This window comes from Podarcis muralis, chromosome 7 (assembly GCF_964188315.1).
Source record: "Podarcis muralis chromosome 7, rPodMur119.hap1.1, whole genome shotgun sequence".
Taxonomy (NCBI): Eukaryota; Metazoa; Chordata; class Lepidosauria; order Squamata; family Lacertidae; genus Podarcis; species Podarcis muralis.
The window spans coordinates 30,565,471-30,588,256 of NC_135661.1; the positions used below are offsets into that span (position 1 = coordinate 30,565,471).

Below are 22,786 nucleotides of genomic sequence, written 5' to 3' on the forward strand. Positions count from 1 at the left end.
TACTGCATAGTCAGAGGGTTCAGTTAAGCCTAATTAATATTTATGTGTGATTGGTAAATAGTTTCTCTAAAAACAAAACTATATACACAGTGATGCGTTGGAACATTAAATATAGATGGTTCAATAAATCTTCTGTGCACATTCTAAAACCTTTTGTACAACAGAGACAAAGCAAGGCAATTTGTGTAAAACTGCTTTGGTTGAAGTTTGTTATCTTTTGCTTAGCTATTCCAAACCCAAAACGTAAAACTAAAGAGACAGACATTTCTTTTGGTCTGTGTTACTTCCTCCCCTTACGTTACATCAAGTCTTAGTTTCTTAATTCCAGCTGGAAGATGGGATGGAGGAAACCCAAGTCCCCTTGTAACCAGCACACATGGAGAACACTTTTTCTGTAGTTTTCTATTCATTCCTCAAACTAGTTAGGAGCCAGACACAGCTCAAAAGCTCCAGTTTGGACACACGTGAAATGTAATAGGAGGGCTTTAATTTCAACTTTCAACTTTATGTTTCTGAAAATAAGAAAGCTCCTGACACACACAAACTATTAATAGGGCCTCTTCTTAATTTTAAAGAAAACAAGATGTGTAATGGCTCAGTATATCTTAGCAATGATGAAAACAGCCAAAGCAATGTTGCTAAAAATAAATATTTATTTTTAAAACAAATTCTAAAAATAAATTACAATTTGGCGTTTTAAATGCTAATTTAAATGCACATCAGTTGACATTCTGAAATATAAAAACTGAAAACCCAACCATATAATGGAATTAATTATATTGCTGTTAGACAGCACTAGCAACTTAGTGTGTCTAGAAAAGTGCCTTCCAAAAGCAGAGCTTCTGAATATTTAAAAAATAATCATTATTGATTGAATTTACAGAACTTATGCTCATGTAAAGCTGCAATCCTAAACTGCCATTTTGAATCCCAGCTAATTAGGGAGCATCACTTTTGAGTAAACATCCATAGTGTCTCCACATTTTAATGAGAAAAGCAGAATAGTTCAAGATACTGAATTATATTGATAAAGGACCAGTTTATCCCAATACTGACAAATGGTCTTTTGTAGCCATGGGTAACTATTGCTCCACTGCCTCTTCAGTGCCTTAAATCCATAAATGTGTAGATTAAGGTCAAGTTCTTAGCAGACAGATGTCCACCCCAGAATTGGCACATTTGCACAAAATTTTAGCCAGGGAAATAATTACTGTGGTACACAAACGAAAGCCTAAATCACTCACAAAAGGCTTGATGTAGATAAAGTGGCACAAGAATGTATTAATTCCAGCTACGTTTGAAATACATGTTGCTTAGCAAGATGTGACGCCCCCAGGGCAGCTTATTCAGGAACTGCCATTGCGTTGGTAGATATAAAAATATGTAAACTATTTTTAAAGTATTATAATTTACTATTGCAATCTGCATTTTTCCCCCTTTTAAAGTCCATTGTTATTGGATTGATGTGTTTATATTTGGGCTGGATATTCACATAGATATTAACATTATTATGGTCTTGTGTCACTATCCGGTGAAGTCTACTGGCGCCTTTCATCAGATCTTCAATCTTTTTATCTGTCATCAACATTGGTTTTCTTTCTCCTGTAAAATCGGGATCTTCTGGATATAGCTCATCACCTAAAAAATATAATGTATAACTTAAATTTGTATGTAATATTCAGTATTTCAGTGAACTTCATTTTAGGTACTTCTAGAGATTTTAAGCTATTTTGCTGTTGGATGGCTTGATAAGATTCAAAACTGGTTTTGTGACAGTATTTTTCATAAAGGTTCTCTTGGCATACAAGAATGCAAGTAATCAAGTATTCCAATGAACTAATAAAGTGGGTCTTGTTCTATCTGTGCCAAGGAATATATTATGAACAATGAATTTATAGGGAAACAAGAGCTTTAAGGCCTAGCCTGCACATACAAATATGCTCAGTTCAGATATAATACTATACTGAGAGTTACAATTACAAGGATAAGTAGCCTTGGGCTATTCTATCCTCTCTATGGATGAAGAAAAGAAATTTAGTGCCTCTGGCCATGGTTTTGAAGAAAACATTTTCCTATTATGTCCCAAAATGGGAAATTATGTTTATTCTAAGTACAGTTAGTTCAAATAAACTAAAATCCTGGTTTGCCTGAATTGCGGTTAGAATAGAGCAGTTGCACAGTTCTGCATGACTAAGAAGTACAGGTATATGCAAAAAGGAACTTTGATAGAGTATCTGCAGAACACAGGGTTACATGCATGGTCACAACACTGCTGAACCAAAAACAGAAAACTGACAAGGTTATTTGTTTTTGGGTTTGCCAGCTATAAACTGGAGATGAATAATATACATTTATATTCCCCAGTAAAGCAAAGAGGCAGTTCTGGGTTTTCCTGATACTCCACCTCATCCAGTCTTTTTGTTTACCTGCTTATCTTGTTGGCATGATCTAAACACACATGAGGCATCCACTTTACTGAAGCTAAGCACCTCTGGATCTGATTAGTGCCTAGATCAGGGGTCGGCAACATTTTTTGAGGCCGGTACGGTCCACTCCCTGCTAGACTGAGCTGGAGCGTGCACAACTGCGTGTGTGCTCAAGCTATTTCTGGCGCACTTCCGGGACGGAGGAGCGCCTGTGTGCATGCACACACACTATTTCTGGCACTCTCCCGACTCAGAAGTCGGTCCCCGCAGCGAGAAAAAAAATGGCACCGTGAGAAAATAGCACGGAATCCCCATGCCAATCTACATAACGGCCGTGGGCCAGTTCCAGGAAGCTCATGGGCCGGAACTGGCCCATGGGCCTTAGGTTGCCGACCTCTGGCATAGATAGAAGACTGCCTGGGAACTCTGTCTACATTGCCATGAGTTCCACCATGGAAGACAGGCCAGATATAAATATTAAAAATCTGGAGCTCAACTATTATAGCTCTGGGAAGAAGCAGGGTTCAAGGTTGAACCCCCCCTTTCTTTTTTGCCTGCTTTGCTGAGTAATGAAAAGTTGTAGCTAAACCTGTAACTGAGTTTTCTTGCTTTTTAAAAGGCTATTAACAAGGCAAAATATAAAAAGAAAATGAATGCCTATGTCAGTAGCAGACCTCACACAGAGGTCAAGGTCAGTACACTGACGATACTAAATGAAAGGAGCCACACTAGTTTCACAATTGTGGCAGATAAATAATTACTGCTGGAATCCTAAAGTCATTTATTAAGAAGCCCTACTGTTCTTAGTTAGGGTTACTTCTTAAATGACATGCAAAGGATTGCACAGTAAGGCTGCAACCCTATGGACACTTATTTGGGAGTAAACCCTACTGAATATAGTAGGACTAACTTATGAGAAAAGATGCATAGAATTGCATAGAAATCTTTATAACATCATTCAAGAAGCAAGCATTAAGCCTAATAATAGACAAGATCCACAGATTACACTAGTGGCTAATACCAGACAATTCAGAATAGACCTCCCTTATTGGGAAATTGTAAATAAATCAATTCTTCTTCAAAACACCATCCTAATAATATGCACTGGAATTTGAAAGTACTTGTTTTTCCCAAAGAATGAAAATAAACTTATCATTGTTAAAATAACTAATCCAAATGCCATGTTGATCTACCTGGTAAAATCTGCATATGGCCATCTGAAGCAATCATCAGAACAGGCATCCAACGCTCACATCCTTCTAAGGCTCGTTCAGAGGCAAACCTATGCAGATCATGAAGTGATGTGAAATTGCAGAGTCTGCAGAATTCATAAAATTGAGGTGGTGCTATTGAGATGTCTTGGGACTTAAAGAGTTCAACAGCTTCTGAGGGCGTTGACCACTGAAAAAGAACGAAGAATAAGCAAAAGTAGTTTGTGAATTCCCATTGAAAGGAATATTCTGAATCACCTGAATCGTTTCTGCACTAAAATATAATTTTGCAACAACTTTAAATGCTCAAATAAATGTGATGTCTGTGCCTTCAGGTCTATGGGAAAGCAAAGGAGAGGTCAGAAGATATTTAGGCGCAGAGTTTTTACAAAAGGCTACACTATGGATTATCCAGCTTGATCTCATCTTTCTCCCAAAAAGCTCAAGGCAGCAGTCTCCACACCCCATTACTACCCTCACAACAATCTTATGAGGTTGGTCAGGCCAAAAGCCAAACTACATATTTTTTATGCTTCTTTAAAAAATGCTTAAAACCGGTTGCTTCTATTACAAAGAAATAAAGGCCCGGTAGACCAAATTTGAAACGTTCTCCTGATCCAGATCAAGGCTCCTTGATAGTTTCTTGCTAAAAAGTATTCCTTCTCTAGTTGCTATTTGCCCCAAACCTGCAAGGATTGGCCCAAGGTTACCTAGTGAGATTCAGGGCTGAGCAAGGACTTGAACCTGGCATCCTGCCAGTCCTACACGGGACACACCAGAAGGGTGTAGTTTCAAGCAATGTGCGTCCATAACTTGTTGCCAGTCCCTGGGCTCAGACTGTGAACATGTTCATCACCGTTTGACCGAGCATAAATCCCATTGCGCTATGCAGGCCTTGAATTCTGGTAAGCACGCTGAGACTTGCAGACTAAGGAAGAGAATGTCTATTTTATGTGAGGCGAGAGAAGGGAATGCTGATGCCAGGGAGCCAGCAGGGTGCTATTTAGAGAGCAGGATTGGGAAGATCTGGGTTCAAGCTTCCCACCAGCTATGAAGCTTGCTGAGTGATCTTGGGCTAGTCCCAAGAAAAAGAGTTTTGTTGGATCAGGCCAGAGGCTTACCTGACTCCAAGATTCTGTCCCTGCAGAGGCCAACCAGATGCCAATGAAAAAGCCACAAGAAGCAACACATGACCAAAACAGCCCTTTACTTCCTGACACCTGATATCCAGAGGCAAACTGCCACCCTCTTGGCTAGTGGCCACTGACTAGTAAGCATCCCTTAGCCTAACCTGCCTAATGTTAGAGGAGCTCTGCTGGATCAGGCCAAAGGGGGCCCATCCAGAGCCCAGCCTCCTGTTCTCACAGCGGCTGGGGAGCTGCCCCTATTGGGAAGCCCCAAAGCAGGGCCTGAGCACAAGAGCACTCTCCGCTCCTGTGGCTTCCAGCAACTGGCATTCAATTTACTGGCACTCTCCTGGCTAGTGGCCCCTGGTTAGTAACCATCTCCTAGCCTAGCAGACCTCACAGGGTTGTTGTGAGGATAAAATGGGCACTGGGGATAAAGAGGGAATCCTGTTCAGCGTCTTGACATCCGTGACGGAGCGACATAATAAATCTAATACGTAAATAAGGAAATGTTTCCCTCGTGTAGATGCAAAGCCTCCAGCCTGAAGACAGCGTGCTTCCCCACACTAATAATAAAAATAAAAAATCACCTCATGTTGGAAGCAAATGGACAGCATACACCCCCTCCTCCATGATAATAATAATAATAATAATAATAATAATAATAATAATAATAATAATAATAATAGCAGCCTGGTGTCAGAAGCAAGCATGTGAGGACAGCACACCTTTTCTCCTCACTGGGCTAATAATAATATAACAATAATAGTAGTAATAATAAAAATGATAAAACTTCTCATGCCTGAATTGAGCATGTGAAGATGGCGAGCCTTGCCCCCCCCCCCAATAATAATAAATAACAACAATAGTAGTAGTCGGGGCTTTCTCCCCAACCAGAGAACTCAGTTCTGGCACCTCTCAGGTGGGCGCCTTCGCCATTATAAGAGAACAAGGGAAGGCGTCCGTGGTGAGTCCTAGCACCTCTTTTTCTAGAAAAATAGCATTGGTAGTACAGTAGTAGTAGTAGCAGTAGTAACAGTAATAATAACAACAATAATAATAACAACGACGACCAAAATCGCCTCATGTCTGAAGCGAGCATGTGAGGAGAGCGCGCCTTTTCTCCCGCGGCCCCAGCTTCGTCCCCGTCCCGCTCACCTGGCAGGCCGTCACCTCCCCGTCGTCGTGCGAGGCGACCGGCGGCGCCTGCCCGAGGCAGCAGAGGTAGAAGGCGGTGTCGTAGCGGCGGCCGCCTCGCCCCGCGCGGCCCACGGGGGTCAGCCAGTTGCTCCACTCGCGCAGCGCCCAGATGTTGGGCACGCAGCTCAGGTGGCGGCACAGCTGCAAGAAGCTGCCGGGCTGCCGCTGCACCCGCAGCCGCCACTCAGCCAGCTCCGAGGACGGCGGGAGGCGCTCGGCTGGCAGCAGGCGGGCCGGGCCCGTGGTGGCGGCCGTGGCGGCGGCGGCATCAGCGACCGGGCCGGGCAGCACCAAGAGGACTCCGGCTTCCTCGAAGGCCTCGCGGATGGCGCAGAGGCGGAAGGCCACGTCTCCCGGCAGCGGCGAGCCCAGCTCCGGGCGCTCGGCGGCGAAGAGCGGCGCCCTCGGGCACTCGTCCCGCACCGAGCCCAGCCCGCAGCGCGGCCCGCCCGGCAGCAGCTGCAGCCAGTCGGACGAGAAGTCGGCCGCGTCCGCCACGCCGCCCGGGAAGACGTGGGCGCTGGGCAGGAAGGCGCTCCGCGCGCTCCGCCGCAGCAGGAGCAGCTCGTAGTCGAAGGCGCCCGCTGCCGCGGGCCGAGGGGGAGACGCGCCCGGCCCGCCTGCCGCCAGCAGCAGCGTCGCCGCCTCCCGCCAGTGCCGCAACCGCCAGCTCATGTTGCGCGCCTCGGCCTCCGGGGCCGGTGGCAAGGGTGAGTCTGGTGCCCTCACGTTCCCGCCTCTCGCGCCTCCTCAGGGCGGGCCTGTTGCCGCCGCCGCCACCCAGCGGCCTCGCCTTTTGAGGCGCGGTGTCTCCTCAGGGCTGCCAGGCCGGTGTTCGGAAAGCGAACTCCGCCCCCCGACCGCAGCGTCTCGCTTTTGAAATGATTATTAGTATTGTTTAAATTATTAGTATTGTTATTTTAACAGCCCTCGACTGTTGAACAATCTTCGGCCTTCTGAAGGTGTTTGTGTGTGGTATTTTCATTATAATTACAGTATTATGTCCCGCATTTTGTGTTTTTATGCAGTAAACCGCCCTGTGATCCTCGGATGAAGAGCCGTATATAAAAATGTAATAAATAAACAAATATTTCGCTCAACAGGTATGAGGCCACATTAAGGAGGGTGGAAGTCCAAGAACAACAAAGGAAGGAGAAAGCGGAAAAAAGAGAGATGGCGTGAGCAGGGTAAGTATAAGGGATAAGTGAAAGCAAATTTACACAAGGTTCACAATGACAGGCAGGGACAAAGAAAACAAATGAGTGTAAAAGATACGCCACCACCCATTTTTAATTATTTATTTCTAAAAAATATTTATACACCACTACGTCATAAAAAATATATCAAAGCTGCTTACAGCAATAAAATTTAAAACCGCACAATAAAACCCTCAGAGAGTTAAAAACAGGTGTCAGTTAACCATTGTAAAATGCATTAGCGAAAAGGAAGCAGCCAAGGTCAGAGTCAGAAGTAAATTGGGGCTTACGCTCTCTGTGTGTTTGAGATTGCAGCCTGCATTTCAATTGAAGGGACTTGGGATCTAATCTGTATTCATCTGCCCACAATCAGTATAACCTACCTCACAGGGTGGGTGTAAGGATACAGTGGTGGCGTGTATGCAACTGTCTTAAGAACTTTAGGGGAAAGGTAAATTTCTTTAAAAGTATATATAAATATATATAATTACCTGGGATATCTTGGTTCAAATACCTGCTGAATCATGAAGTTCATTAGGTAACCCTAAGCCAATCACTTTTTGTTAGCTAGACTACAGCCACAAGAGATTGACTTTACATCCTTGGTGAAAGGGTGGGCTAAAAATAATAGGCAGCTCAAATATTCTCCTTATTTTCAAATTGTGGTGTGTGATGGAGGGCATTAAACTGAAACGCACCCTGTAGAAACTCAGATTCATTTTCACTTGTCTGAAAAATCCCACTCGGTACTTTTGCAGCCAATGATTTATTGTATATTGTTTTACAAAGCATTGTGGGACTCACTTCTGACAAACCTTGTTTCAAATGGAGTCTTGTTGATAGAATAAAACACACATTTTCTGTCTGAGATGTATACACACATGAGGGATATATAATAGCTAAACATTTTATTCCAATAATTAATAAATAAATAAGAAAGAAAGAAAGAAAGAAAGAAAGAAAGAAAGAAAGAAAGAATCCTTTCAGAATGTGAAACAGTAGAGATGGAATAAGGTGTTTGGGTCTATAATGTACAACTACCAAGGGGTAAGGTCTGCACATCCACAGTGATGAGTAAATGGTAGCTTTGCAGAACTGACCCAATATCTTTTGGTTCCTGAGGCAAAAGACAAGAGGATGCTCCACCCGCATCCCATGTACAGAAGCTTACTTCAGTACTAGTGATGGGACAGCATCCTCTGCTACCACACCTGATGGCAGCAGGCTAACTTATGCAAGGCATACCACATGGCACATGCTACACTGTCTTCCAGTAGCTCTCTGCCACTTGTTCACTGCTCCTCCTGACTCGTGTTTACTCTCTTCTCAAGTACTGCAATGCAGCAGAGGAGGGATCAGCACGTGTCACGTAATCAGAGCACTGCATGCACACATATAATGACTCTTGGAAAGTACTGACTTACCTGCTTCCTTCCTTGGCAAGTGACCTTTCTATAGTGCTGTCTATAGTCCACTGGGAAGGTGACTCAGTAGCCTGTTTCACATATGTTGGTAAACCATAGCTTATTGAAACTGTGAACCATGTCCATCAGTTTTACTATGATTTGTTTACTGCCAACAAACCAAAATCTTAAGCCATGGGTTGTTGTTTACTTATGAGCCTTGGTTTGGTTTAACACTTGTTTGGAGTTACATGGGTATACATTCGTATACTCCCATTTAGCTAAGTACTGTTTTTCAAAAGCCAAGCCATGCACCCCCTACTTTTGAATTTTTTTATATCTCAGTGGTTTTTGTTATGTGAATGGTACCATGGACCCCCGGGTGGGTTATGCGGACTTCTGGGGTACACAGCCCACCAGTTGGGCACCACTGTTCTAGGGAATCCTGGGAATCTACAAACAAGCTGTCCAAAAGAAAATTTATACAACAAGTATAGGCAGCATGTGGTGTGCCTGTAGTGATTGAGCCTCAACCTGCTTCCTGAAGTGCACACACTTCTCATGATTCTAAACATAGGTTTGTATATTTATACATTATTAATATCATATCTACATTCTGATGCTACTGTAAGAGCTTTGAAATTTTACCACCCAATCTATGGGTAGGCAAACTAAGGCCCGGGGGCTGGATTCGGCCCAGTCTTCTTCTAAATCCAGCCTGGAGATGGTCCAGGAATCAGCATGTTTTTACATGAGTAGAATGTGTTCTTTTATTTAAAATGCATCTCTGGGTTATTTGTGGGGCCTGCCTGGTGTTTTTACATGAGTAGAATTTGTGCTTTTATTTAAAATGCACCTCTGGGTTATTTGTGGGGCCTGCCTGGTGTTTTTACATGAGTAAAATTTGTGCTTTTATTTAAAATGCATCTCTGGGTTATTTGTGGGGCATAGGAATTCGTTCTTTTTTCTTCTTCTTCAAAATCTAGTCTACCCCCCCCAAAAGGTCTGAGGGACAGTGGACCAGCCCCATGCTTAAAAGGTTTGCTGGCCCCTGATCCAGTCAATGTAGCAGTTGAAATTATTGTACACTGCTCCCTGATCTCACCCCCTAAGCTCATTGAAATCAATGGTCTTAAGTGTGGCTAACTGCACAGAAGTGCAGCATAAAGTGCTTTTGGCTTCAGGCCAACAGATGCATCTAAGAAGATCCAGAATACACAATGCATTTGGGATTCTCTATCCTGGCCTTGTTGTTGTTGTTTTTTTAAAGCAATTGCAGCCTTTGGATGGGACTGTGACAGTCTGGGAGAGGGGGCTGATAGTGAGATTGCGGCCAGTGGATGTGACATCCTCAGTAGCAAAGAGCAACTGTGGGGAGTGATCTTAGATGAGGAAGGAGTGAGATCATGACCGCACAGTGACCACCATGTCCAAGGAGAAATCAAGTCTGTGTCAAAATCCAAAAGATTATCTTTCCACTTCCCTAGAATCTCTGTTATCCTGAAAGTGTAGTGGCCTAGGAGATGCAGTCAGTAGCTTCTCCATGATTGGTGTCCTTTAATTTGTCTTTCAATTAAGCCAGGAAGCAGAATACCAAAATTGCACCTCCACACTTTATTACAGTGCTTTCCTTCCCTTCCATGGGAACTAGGTAGCTCAGAGAAATGGAGAATGCATTTGCTATGTTTTGTCAGTAGTGGGGGCTAATGGACCAACATTTTTTTCTTTTTCTTTTTTTACTGTTGAGTTGGACCATGCCAGTTTGTACAGAGTGTAAACTCTGAAACCCTTCTCATTGCTTACTAATTCATGTTCATAAATATCTGAGATAATGCCTTCTCTCATATCAACCTGCCTATGCATTAGGATCAGCAGAAAAGGCTCACCTGGAGGTCCCTGCATTAAATGAAGTGTGTTTGTGCGGAGGCCCATGGAAGGGCCCTTTCACTGGTGATTCTACATCAGTTGAACGACCTCTTGACTGAAGTGTGTGTTTCTCCAACCTTACGTTCTTTTAGATGCCATGTAGAAACTCACATTTTTTCAGACTTTTAGAAGCTGATGGATTAAGACACTTTTATTATGTGGTTAATTGTGTAATTTAGGATTATTGCTTTAATGTTTCTGTTTCTTGTGTTTTTAGATTACCTTATTGTCGTAAATCACTGTGTGATATTTTTTTTGGGGGGGGGGAATGGTGGTATAGAAATCGCTTGAGAAATAAAAAAAGAATGCTGAAAAACTGTAAACTGCTCTTGCGGCCTACCAAACTGCTTGGCTGCAAGTTCATTCTGGTGCTAGCTTGGCAGAGTAGCAGAGGTCAGCCAGCTGGCTGATTATGTTTGGGGGAAAAACTGGGACGAAACACCAGCATAACTATAATCAGACACACACGCAAGACTGGACATCTGCTCACTCTTTCTCTTATATGCTATACAAACTGTTTATCATTATTTTTTTCTTAATATTTCTCATCATTTCCTGTCTGCAGTACAGTGGTACGTCGGGTTAAGTACTTAATTCGTTCCGGAGGTCCGTTCTTAACCTGAAACTGTTCTTAACCTGAAGCACCACTTTAGCTAATGAGGCCTCCTGCTGCTACCGTGCCGCTGGAACATGATTTCTGTTCTCATCCTGAAGCAAAGTTCTTAGCCCGAGGTACTATTTCTGGGTTAGTGGAGTCTGTAACCTGAAGCATATGTAACCTGAAGCGTATGTAACCTGAGGTACCACTGTACTCTTTAGTAAGGTTCAGTGAACTCAGTAGAGCTGACTTGTGAATAGTCAAGTATAAAATTGCCCTGTTTAAATATGATAGATATGGGGCTGTATCCAACATTCTCTGTTTGCCCTTTCACTTTTTTGGAATGTTAATGTTACACAGCAGAAGAATCCAGTTCGCAACAGTTGTAGAGGAAACGCATTGCACAACTCATGGGGTTGTGCAGCAAAGTTACCAGCAACCTGCTTCTGCATTTTGTTGTGAAACAATACAAAACATGTTGCCAGTGGAACCAGTACTTCCAGTACCAAGGGACTTTAACTTAGCACCACATTGGATACAACCCACAATGTAGAGAATTATTTGGTATTCCTTTATTGCAATATTATTATTGCTATTTTTCTTTCATTCATGGAATGCCTGAAATGTTCTAGGTGCTGTATATAAATTACAAATAACACGGTCCTTATCCATAGGCCTGTAGTCCAATAGACATGACAAGGGAAAAACAAGCAAATTCAGGTACCAGTTCTTAATGGTTACCAAGTTATGTAATTGTTTTTTTGGTAACCAGCTGACTATGGGCTGTACCCAGCTAGGTATTATGCAGAGTAGACCCACTGAAATTAGTCATGTGTGTTAATTGGGTCTATTCTTGGTATAACTAGCATTGGATATAACCTAATATTATAAATGACTTATATATTTGCAGATATTTTAATTTTTGAGGTAAAGTTTTTTTCAATGTCCTTAAAGGATAAAAACCATTCTTAATACAAAACAAGGGATCATCTGTAAGTGACTTCATGGACTTACCTGTTACTATATTTCCTGTAATTTAATTTCCCATCTTTTCCAGAAAAGTGCTAGTGAACATTTAACTGCTATGAAGTAGCTAAGTGAAATTGCCCCCCCCCCCTTTAACTGAGTACATTAGAACTGGAGCTTTAGAAACTATTATATACCTAGTCTTTGTTCTAAAGTCTAATCTGCACCCTAATTACAAGTAGTCATTTTTTTAGAGTCTGGACTGTTCTCTGAATTTGATTTCTGTCAAGAAATTATTTTAAAATCTTCTTAAATTCACATTGCATTCTTAAGGTTTTTGTATTAATGTTATCTTCCTTGCCAACTGTAGAAGAAATAAATAAGTAAGTTACATGATGGGCTCTGATTTAATAGCTACTTTTAAACGTTGAAATATTCATGAACAAATATAGGCTTCCCAGAGTTTACGTGCAGCAGATATGGATTTTGCCAAATAAAGAAAATAGAGATTGATTTGATTTCTCATTATCCTTCTGTCAACATGACTTGTAAGAGAAAGATTAATGTCTACATAAAGACCTGCTTTGCTTTCAAATCTGCAGTAAAATAATGTAAGGCCCAGTTCAGACACAGCCTCACAGCCTTCTCCCTTCTCTGTACGTAAACGAAAGTGAAGTCTTACTTCACTTTAGAACTAGCCATAGTTGTGCATTGTATACAAACTCAGTTAACTGAAGTTTGGGCTTGTCATCCAGATTAAAATAGAAAATGGTTAGTTTCAAAATGAGCCAGCATCAAACCATAGCTGGCATATTTAAGTTACCATTGTTTGTTTTAAACCAAGATTCCTGGTCTGTATGCAGTGCTTAGCTGTGCAAAATATGCCTGGTGGAATTATAACATGAAGTTTTGTCATCTCATCTGTGCAATATACTTTCATATAGACTGACTTCTCATTCCTTGCTGTAATGTTATTCAGATACTTGGCACATGCACAATTTCACAAAAGATTTAGAAAGCAGTCATTCTTCAGTAATCCCAGTTGTACTGTAGACTGCAGCTGACTGCTCACGTGTAGCCCTACTATTCCACTCAGACCTCAGCCTGCATTAAAAGACTAACATAATCGTATTGAGAGAAAGCATTTAGAGGACTATAATCCACTGGTCTTCCTGAATGACTTTTTACATAATGAAAATCTGTGAAGGGTAAATATGTTGATGAGGAGCTTCACAAACATTTATTTATATTCAAATTATTATTCTGCACTCTTAATTTTTAGCTGGAAGGCTAGGAGCTTTAATACCTCTTGGATTTTGTTTATATATAGAAACAATCCTGTGACACATGGCCTTCCGGGTTCTGTTGTTTTGAATTTTAATTTAATATTTCTTTTTTCATTACCGGATCTTTCCAACTGATTTTGGTTTGGTCATTTTTAACCTGCGAAAAACAGATGAAACCTTTAAGGTTCTTTAGTTCAACAAGCATAGATCAGCATTTAGTGCTTGATTTTTCCAGATGCAGACCCCTTGGCTTCAGCACATCACCATAAATTGTAATTGAATTTTTCTCTTTCTGTCCTCTCTATAGATCTCCAAAATTCTTGGTTGCTGTGAATCTTAGGGTGAATGTAGGGTACCAGTGTTCTAAGAGTCCGTGTGCTGGAGTAATTCAAAAGATGACACCCCCACCATCTAAGTTTATTTACTTTAAAGGTAGTGACACTTTAAAAAAATAGAACTTCCAAGTGAATGTGGTTATATTTCTGAGAATTAGCTTAGGTGCCACTGCTATAAAATGGAATTCACAAAGTCATCTGTAAGCAAATTCCCATTGCATTATATTATATATAAAGATGAAAAAGTTTGTGCTTGTCGTGAGATGGAAGCAGCTGATTTTATAATATTTAAACAGTGTTTTGCACTTCAGCCTTGCACACATATATGTGGACAATAATAAATTCTTTGCAGGCGAGATTCCACTCAGTAAAATAACTATGGAAGTTTATGACAACTCTCTAATGCAGTGGTGGTGTTTCACAGTATAATAATGAAATGGGTTATTTGGAGTGTGTAGGCAATTCAGTATGGGTAACTCAGTTTGATTGATAAGCTTATGCTTGGGCATCTGTCTTTTTTTTGAAAAAATGACTGTCACAAACAGGCTGGCAAGTTGACAGAACAGGCTTTATTTTAAATAAATAATAGCAACAGGCTTTATCCTGAGCACAAAAGCAACACTTTTGCTCAGATGGAATGATGCCAGCTCATTATAATATTTTAACACTTCCATATTCATACTAAAACAATTCTGTAATATGAACCTGACAAAACATTTTGAAGTAAAACCTGGATGTTATAAATCAAAAGTGCTTATTTCCTTTTATATTGCACACTCTGTATTTATAATTACTGGGCTATCATCATGGTCATAATACATTACTTTGTCATCCTCTGTAAAATACAGCAAAGTTTGATTTTTTAAAAATCTTATTTTACAAAAAAAAAAAAAAAAAGAGAGAGACTCCCTCTGCCTTTTCCAGTGAATATATACATTCTTAAAAATTACTAAGGCTGTAAACATAAGAAAATAACCAGGCCTTTAGAAGTGTGTGTGTGTACATACATACACAAAAGCCAAGCTTCTGCTTTAAATTTGTGATCCAGTTTATACATAACACCTAAGCCAAACCATGGGTTGGTCCAAATGGAGATTGTGGCTCCTTTGCTTCTTCAGTCCTGGAGCATGTTGTATGAACCAAGGCTTGTGGTTTGTTTTCATTCCCAAGAAACCATGAGCTGTAACCGAGTTTTGTTTGGCTTACAGCTTATGATTTGCCTGGAGGGGACAAACTATGAGCCCAGGGTCAGATGACTTACTAGGTTAAACCATGGCTTAGCTCACAGCTGCAGAAGACTAGACCAAGAGCAAAGTGCCAGCAATCTCTCCTCTAGGAGTCTAAATGCTTGTACATTTGTGCCAAGAAATTGTTCAGATTACCATTAATGTGCAACCCGAGCGAATGTGATCTTGTGTGTAAAATATATTCAGTACATCACAATCTAGTGGCTCAAACACTAAGATATAAATCGTAGAATTGTAGAGTTGAAAGGGACTCTGAGGGTCATCTACTCCAGCCACCTGCAATTAAGGCAGGCTTCCTCAACCTTGGCTCTCCACATGCTTTTGGCCTACAACTCCCGTCATCCCTAGATAGTAGGACCAGTGGTCAGGGATGCTGGGAATTGTAGTCTCAAAACATCTGGAGGACCAAGGTTGAAGAAGCCTGAATTAAGGAATCTCAACTAAAGTACTGATGGCCATCCAATTTGTGCTAAGAAACCTCCAATGAAGGAGAGTGCACCACCTGAGGGAGTCCATTCCACTGTTAAAGAGCTTTTACCATCAGAAAGTTATTCCTAATGTTCAATTGGAATCTTCTTTGTTGTAACATTAATCTATTGGTTCTGGTCCTATCCTCTGGAGGAGAAAACAAGCTTGTTCCTTCTTCCATGTGACAGCCCTTTAGATATTTGAAGATGGCCTTCATATCTCCTCTTTTCCATGCTAAACATACCCAACTCCCCCAACCTTTCCTCATAAGACTTGGTTTCCAGACCCTTTATCATCTTGGTTGTCCTCTGCTGCACTCATTCCAGCTTGTCATTATCCTTCTTAAATGGTGGTGCCCAGAACTGGAGACAGTACTCCAGGTGTCATCTGACCAAGACAGAATAGTGGTGCTATTACTTCCCTTGATTTAGACACTAAACTTCTGTTGACGTAGCCTAGAATAGCATTAGCTTTTTTTACTGCTGCATCAGATGGTTGACTCATGTTAAGCTTGTGGTCTACTGAGACCCCTAGATCCTTTTTGCATATACTACTGGCAAGCCTGGTGTCCCCCATCTTATATTTGTGCAGTTGGTTCTTCTTGCCTAAGTGTATAACATTACATTTGTCCCTATTGAAATTCATTTTGTTTGTTTGGGCCCAGTTCTTTAATCTGTTAAGGTCAGTTTTAATCCCATTTCTGTCTTCTGTAGCATTAGCTATCCCTTCCAGTTTGGTGTCATCTGCAAATTAATGAGCATACCCTCAATTCCTTCATCCAAGCCAAGTCATTTATAAAGATGGTGAACAACAACAGGCCCAGGACAGAATCCTGTGGCACCAACTTGTCACTTTTTTCAGGATGACGAGGAACCATTACTAACTTCTCCATGATATCATGGGGGAAATCTTACTGAAATCAAAATATACTATGGCCACGGCATTCCCCTGAAGCACCAAAAAAGAAATGAGGTTTGTCTGGTATGACTTGTTTTTGAGAAACCCATGCTGGATCTCAGTAATCACAGCATCCTTTTTTAAGTACTCACAGACATGGCCGTTTAATTGCCTGTTCTGGGCCAAGCAAAAACTGAAAGAAGATGTGAAGCAGGGCTGCTGAAGGGCAAGGGGTGTGCTGTTGGGAAAGTCACAAGGGCTAGACAGAGGCTTGGAGGACCACATTTGGCCCTTGGGCCAGAGGCTCCCTATCCCCGCTTTATAGCAACTTGGATATAAAGACCCATAATGTAAATTTACTGGAGTTATACTACTTAGCAATTCTTTGCTTAATTATGTTGCTTAATGTGAAGTACGTACTTAATGGGGAAACTAATTTGTATTGCTGCAATATGTAATATTTCCAGGACAGCTAGGCACGCTCATGCAAAACAAAGTTTAAATATGTGAATGGACATATATTAATTCTACCACAAAAAGGGAAATTATGAAAAGTCCTTACTACTTAGCTTTCTGGTTTTTCTCACTTCACCTTTTAAGTTACAAATGGTCTCTAAAACATGGATAACATTTTCAAGCTCTCTTATGCCCTCTAAACCAGTTTATCAATCAAGATAGGTCCCTTAGCCTTTAAAAAACTTCTGGAGGGTTTAGAGATGTGCTGGGCTTTTATTTTTGGCAGTGACAAATGTCCATGAATTTGGTAAAACCAAGTTTTGACTGGGGTGGCCTGAAGTGCAACTTCTAATAATTCAACAGTAATTTATTCCCACAAAACAAGCTGGAATGATTGCTACCTTCTGCTCTCATTGCCCATAGGGAGACCAGTGCAGAGGACACGGAATAATAGAATTGCACTGTAGAAGGTACCCCAATGCTCATCTAGTTCAACCCCATGCAATGCAGGAATCTCAACTAAAGCACCCATGACAGATGACCATCCAGCCTCTGCTTAATAACCTCTTAGGAAGGAGAGACTGCCATCTTCCAAGGGAGTCCATTCCACTGTCGAACAGCTCTTACTGTCATAAAGTTCTTCCAGTGTCTCATATCTTTCACATTCCCATAGAATTTTAGCTGTTATATTTTATTCCATTGATTTCTGCCTAGCAGGCTAAATCTGTCAAAATGTCTTCTTCCATACCACTATTTAAAGGTATGAGAGTCTTGACCCCCTTTGCATCTGGTCAGCTTAGTAAACCATGCGTCAGGCAGCTGTGCCTAGGTCACATTGCGCATGTGATTACACTGGGCGATCATGGGAGATTAATGGTGGACCCATTAGGTAATTAGATAGTGGCAATCCTGTGTCTTAGATCATTTGGAAAACAAATCTTGTATGTCAGCATAATAGATTTACATCTCAAACCTGAAACTTTTACAAAGATGAGTAGAGAAATGACTGCACCCAAGTTGGAACTAAAAAAAAGTTATTGAATCTGGATTTCCTGATTGTTCCAGAACAAATGCAACCCTTGGAGTTCTAAATGTGCAAAGAATATAGAATCTGTTTCTGATTAAAATACTGCTAGCTGCAATCCAACTATGCAGTTCCCCCACTCTCAAGTTTAATAATGCCATTTGCAGACCAGCTTTAAGTGCAAAGTTTGTGAATCACACTGAAGAAAAAGGTCTAGCCCTTGTAGCAGTGAAGACAGCCATCACTACCTCTCATGAACAATGTTTGAAGTGAAACAGTGGTCAGAACACAGGATCAATAGCAGCAGTTTGAGTCTATCTACATATGCAGAGATAGGTACTTTAGCACCAATATGAGCACACAGTTTTGACATCAAATACATAAAATCCAAATCCCACCTCTCAATTCCATTTTGGACTAAACACATATTTACAATCAAATATCAAAACACTTTTGATACCTTGAGTAATTAAGGCTGCTGTCTTGCTTATTGAACACAGGAGGATTTATTTATGTGTTAACATGCTTTGAAGTCTTGCCTGGTTGCAACCTCTACAGAACCAAGACTTGTTTGACGGCCTGCTGTCCAGTGCTGCCTGCAAACATTCAGCACAAATTTACTCAGATAACTTATATTTAGGAAGATTAATGGTTCATTCCTAAAGAGAAGCAAGTTACGGAGTTAGGCTCTCATTCTGTGCATACTTACGGGGCATTCTTTCCCATAAAATCCCTGTAGGACAGAAGTCTATCTTGAGCATATTTGACTTGAAATATGGTCTACCTGTATGCAGAGAATTTTAAGTTTTGGCTTACAAGTAAATAAGTGTAAACTTAAAATTCTAAGGAAACTAATGTGGGTATGACGTAGGACTCACATAGAAAGAGTTCAAGACTGGTCAGTAAATCATTAGTCTTAATAGATTTGCCAGGTACATACCTAAGTATATGCATTTGAAGGCAGAACCTATAGATTTTCACTGGCAGCCCTGCCTCCTATGCATGTTGTCTCAGAAGTTAAAGTCCAGCTATGTTCAATGGGACTTTACTTCCAAGTAAGTACAAAAAGCATTGCAGCTGTGCAGCCTGATCCTATTGCATGTAGGTCCCACTTATCCCAATGTTGACTAGCTTTCAAGTGTTTTTAGGTTTGCCGACATCCATTGAGTCCAACATAACCTTCCGTGTAAATATACAGAGAACTGGGTTGCACGTATCCAGTTTGCAAGGACATTAATGAGACAAGCATACTAATCCTAACATGCCATATGGAAGTTCCTTTGAAATTAATGGGACCTAATTCCAAGTATTACATTCAGGATAGCTCTATTAATAAAACTTAACAGATTTGTCAATAGGAGACTCATGCTCTTAGCCCAAGTGACTTAGGGTCAGGGTATAAGATTTTGCTGCCTGCTTCTTAGTAATCACACAATATATTATTGTTAGCCTTGTAGCAGTTGCTGGGTGGGTGGATGCTCTTGAGTTAGCCAATTGATTTAAATGTAATGAGCTAGCCCATAGTGTTAGACCATGTAGATCAGTCCTGTCTAGAGCAGGGGTGAACTTCAGGTCTGGGGCCCAAATGTGCCTCCAGGTCTCTCTATTCAGCCACTGGAACTCTCCTGAGGCCACACATCCTCTCCAGAAAGTTGCCCAGAAGGGAATGTGAACTTAGGGCTGAAAAAGGTTCACCATCATGGGTATAGAGAAAGTGGAAGTAGCTCTTAAGGAACTTGTGTAAAGGAACTTAGGGCATCCTGTCATGCAAAGTATATCACTATCACAATGCCAGTCCAAAACACATATCACCATTGCTAGGAAATCTGACACTGGACAATTGTAACTCATGGCTTTGTTAGACCCAAGGGTTCAGATTAAGGTTTTCACCGACTTGTGCACTTAAAAGTTTGAAGAGGTTGAAGCTTGACCTGTAAATCTTCTCACCACTTCAATTAACTCAGTTAATTCAAGGGGCAAGTAGAGAAGCATGTTTTGTGTACATGAGCAATACAGTCCTAAGCACGTTTATTCAGAAGTAAGTCTCACTTACTGCTAAGTAGACAGGGATGGGACCACACTTTCAGTTGCTTAACTTTGTTGCCTGGAACTGCTAATTGCAGCTAAAGAGGTTAGAAATGTTCAGTAACACCTTTGTAGTTTGAATGAGTGGAACTGCTGTTCTTGACAATCTGCTGTGACTGAAATGAAACTTTAAAAGCCATTTCATATAGGGCCTTGTCTGCACAAGAATGCCTCATGCATCCCCTTTAAAGATACTGTTCCACAGACAGCTTAAAAGAGGAGCAATGCTCTCTTTTACATAATGTTTATCTAGCTCCACTGTCTAGCTCCAACAGCCCTGTGCTCAAATGCTGCCATCCAAGTCACATTTGTGCCAGGTCTTGGGTATGTCAGGATTATAAGATTGATTCTAATCTTCTTGGCTCTGGCAGGTACATATGTAAATCTCATTAACAGTAATAGGAGATGTACATGTGTAAACTTCAGACTGTCAACGTGAGATCATGCCTCTTTTTTGCACCATAGAATCAGAGTGGAGCTCAAGCACAGGAAAGGGTTCTCTGGAATCTCCAGGTAAGCCTGGGAAAGACCCCTGTCTGAAGCCCTGGAGAGCCACTGCCAGTGAGTGAAGAAACATAATGCTGTGTTAGATGAACTAATGGTCTGACTTGGCACAAGGCAGATTCATAGGTTTTAACGTCCTGTTACAGCATTAAAAAATCAGTGATAGTGGCTTGTTTTTAGGCCACATTGACACCCCAAATCTGAAACACATTATATGAAAGTCCCACTGAAATAAATAGAATCTTCTTTATAAGTATGCTCAGGATTATAGCCAGAGCCTGCATTTAAAGCTTTGATTCTAAACACATTTACCAGAGAGCAAGTCCTATTTAACTCAGTAGAGTTTACTTCTGAGTAAACATACTTGGGATCTTGCTGCACTCTAGCTTCACTGTTTTAGAAACACCACTGTTCAGCTTCCATGCACAAACCAGGGGAGTTGTGCAGTGCGATCTTATTTACTCAGAATTAAATCCTGAATTCACTGGGACTTGCTCCCAGCTCAGGTATGTGTATCCATACATGATTTCAAGGCAATGAATACACCTACTAGGGAGTAAATCCTACTGTGGGTATGTGATATATGCATTATATATAATGCAGCATGTGTGCACGCTGTATAAGGGGGGGTATAATGCAGCATCCTTTCTGGAAGATTTGGTCCAAATGGGCATTTAAACTTGACTGACAGTGAACAAAGAAGCTGAACTGGTTCTACCCCACAGCAAACTATAAGTGGTAGAATATGTTATGCAACAGTGAATTGAACACAGAGCTTCTTAAGGTCTCTGTAAATGGTGCTTAATCTTTCTTCTGCAGATTTGGATTGCCTTTCACAGTGTATGCTGTGCCAAAGTGCAATTAGTTCTGATAAAACAAAAGAAGTTCAGGTCTCTTAAACCATTTGGTTCTAAACTCCCCCTCCCACAAAAAAAAAATACTATCAGGCTTAGCACCCAGGGCTAAAAGCACACTTCTTTTAGAGAGAGAAAACAAATCTTCAGCTCAGGACCACAACATCATTTATGTTTGTTGGAAATTAAATGTAAATTTATAGGTGTCTCCATTTTGCCACTGAATTAATTCCCATCTCCAAATCATGTGCAATTTGTAATCAGTTTGTAAACATGGACCAACAGTAGAACCTACTCACAAACAATACTTTTTTCTGCTTACTGAGAATAATCATCTATAAATAGCGAACAAATCCCTACTATGGCTGGGAGTTGTAATACCCACATACCTTAGATGGACTGTTCTTTAAAGCTAGAATATCGCACAAATCCTCAGGCTTAGGACTTGAACAGAACACATCCCCTGCCCCTTATTGCAGCACAGGGATCCCTCTCATACTCGCCTCCTCCCTCCACCCTTTTGCTTGGAAAACCATAATCTGGGGGAACAAACGCCTCTCCTTTTTCTCCCTCATCAAGAAAAGCCAAACTCTTCTCCTGAACCTGGCATCCCCCACCTTAGGAGAGCTTTGCCACACACACGGCCAGGATGATGGCGATGAGGAGGACAGCCGTGAAGATGATGCCGGCCAGCACTTTGCTGATATCGCAAAAGGCCTTGCTCTCCTCCACCTCGATCATGCCGATGGAGGAGGCGCCCACGCTGATGGTGGACTTGAGCTCCGCCCCGGGGTCCTGCTTGGCCTCCACCGTCCATTGCGGGACGCTGACTTTCATCTCCATCTCGTACATCATCTCCCCCACTTGGTTGATCTCGTTCTCCAGGTCCTTCAAATCCACCACGTCGATGTTGTTGTCCGCCTCGTATTTCATGTTCTGGACGCTCATGGCCCGGGCGGCCACTCCGGAGGTGCCGCCGCTCATCCCCGTCTGGATGAGCGGCTTTTTGGGTACGTTGAGGGGGAACTCCTGGCCCAGCTCCAGGGCGCGCCGCATGTCGGTCTCCAGGATCTCCAAGCAGGTGGAGAAGAGGACCCAAAGCCGCTCGAATTCCGCCCTGTCCTCTTTGCTCACCGTCTTGTCCCGCAAGGCGGCCGTGAGCTTGTTGCGGTTGGCCACCGCCAGTTCCTGGGCTTTCTGCCGGGTCTTCTTGAGCTCCTCGCGCAGGTTCTGCGAGTCCGAGGTGCCGCCGATGGTCAGCACCATGTGCCGGTAGCAGGCCGTCACTTTGCTCAGCGCGTCCAGCAGCGCCTTGCACTCATCCTTCGCCATGGCGCGCGCCGGCCGGGGCAACCGGGCTGCCGCTGCTTCTCACGGCCCTACGCGCTGCTGCTCCTCCTCCCCCCGCCGCCCCTCCTTCGAAGCTCAGCCCCGGTGGCTCCGTCTCCGGACCCCGCGCACATGGCAGAGCCCCCCGATCGCCCACAGCCCGCGCCGCTCACCGCCTGCTGGAGTCAGCGCAACGCCTGGATCTTGGGCGAGCGAGAAAGAGCCTCGCCCTGGACTGGTTGCTCTCC

The 22,786-nt window shown here is 42.1% G+C and overlaps 3 protein-coding genes across 4 annotated transcripts in view; 1 reads left to right on the plus strand and 2 right to left on the minus strand.

Moving 5' to 3' along the window:
* Nucleotides 1-631: 631 nt before the first annotated feature.
* On the minus strand, nucleotides 632-6,639 carry NUDT19 (nudix hydrolase 19). Its single transcript, XM_028740329.2, has 3 exons — nucleotides 5,923-6,639; nucleotides 3,620-3,827; nucleotides 632-1,638 (listed from the first exon to the last, which is right to left on the minus strand). Exons 1-3 carry the CDS (start codon nucleotides 6,637-6,639, stop codon nucleotides 1,403-1,405), a joined length of 1,161 nt encoding a protein of 386 aa, XP_028596162.2. The 3' UTR covers nucleotides 632-1,402.
* ANKRD27 (ankyrin repeat domain 27) overlaps nucleotides 6,538-22,786 on the plus strand; it is a 70,689-nt gene continuing 54,440 nt past the window's right edge. Inside the window, exons 1-2 of one of the 2 annotated variants that reach the window (XM_028740320.2) lie at nucleotides 6,538-6,674; nucleotides 7,068-7,151. The gene's annotated coding sequence lies outside the window, so the exon portion shown is untranslated. Of the gene's footprint in view, nucleotides 6,675-6,817; nucleotides 6,927-7,067; nucleotides 7,152-22,786 lie in introns of those variants that run through there. The other variant, XM_028740321.2, reaches the window with a different exon arrangement.
* Nucleotides 14,229-22,541, minus strand: RGS9BP (regulator of G protein signaling 9 binding protein). The gene has a single exon (XM_028740330.2). It carries the CDS (start codon nucleotides 22,539-22,541, stop codon nucleotides 21,828-21,830), a length of 714 nt encoding a protein of 237 aa, XP_028596163.1. The 3' UTR covers nucleotides 14,229-21,827.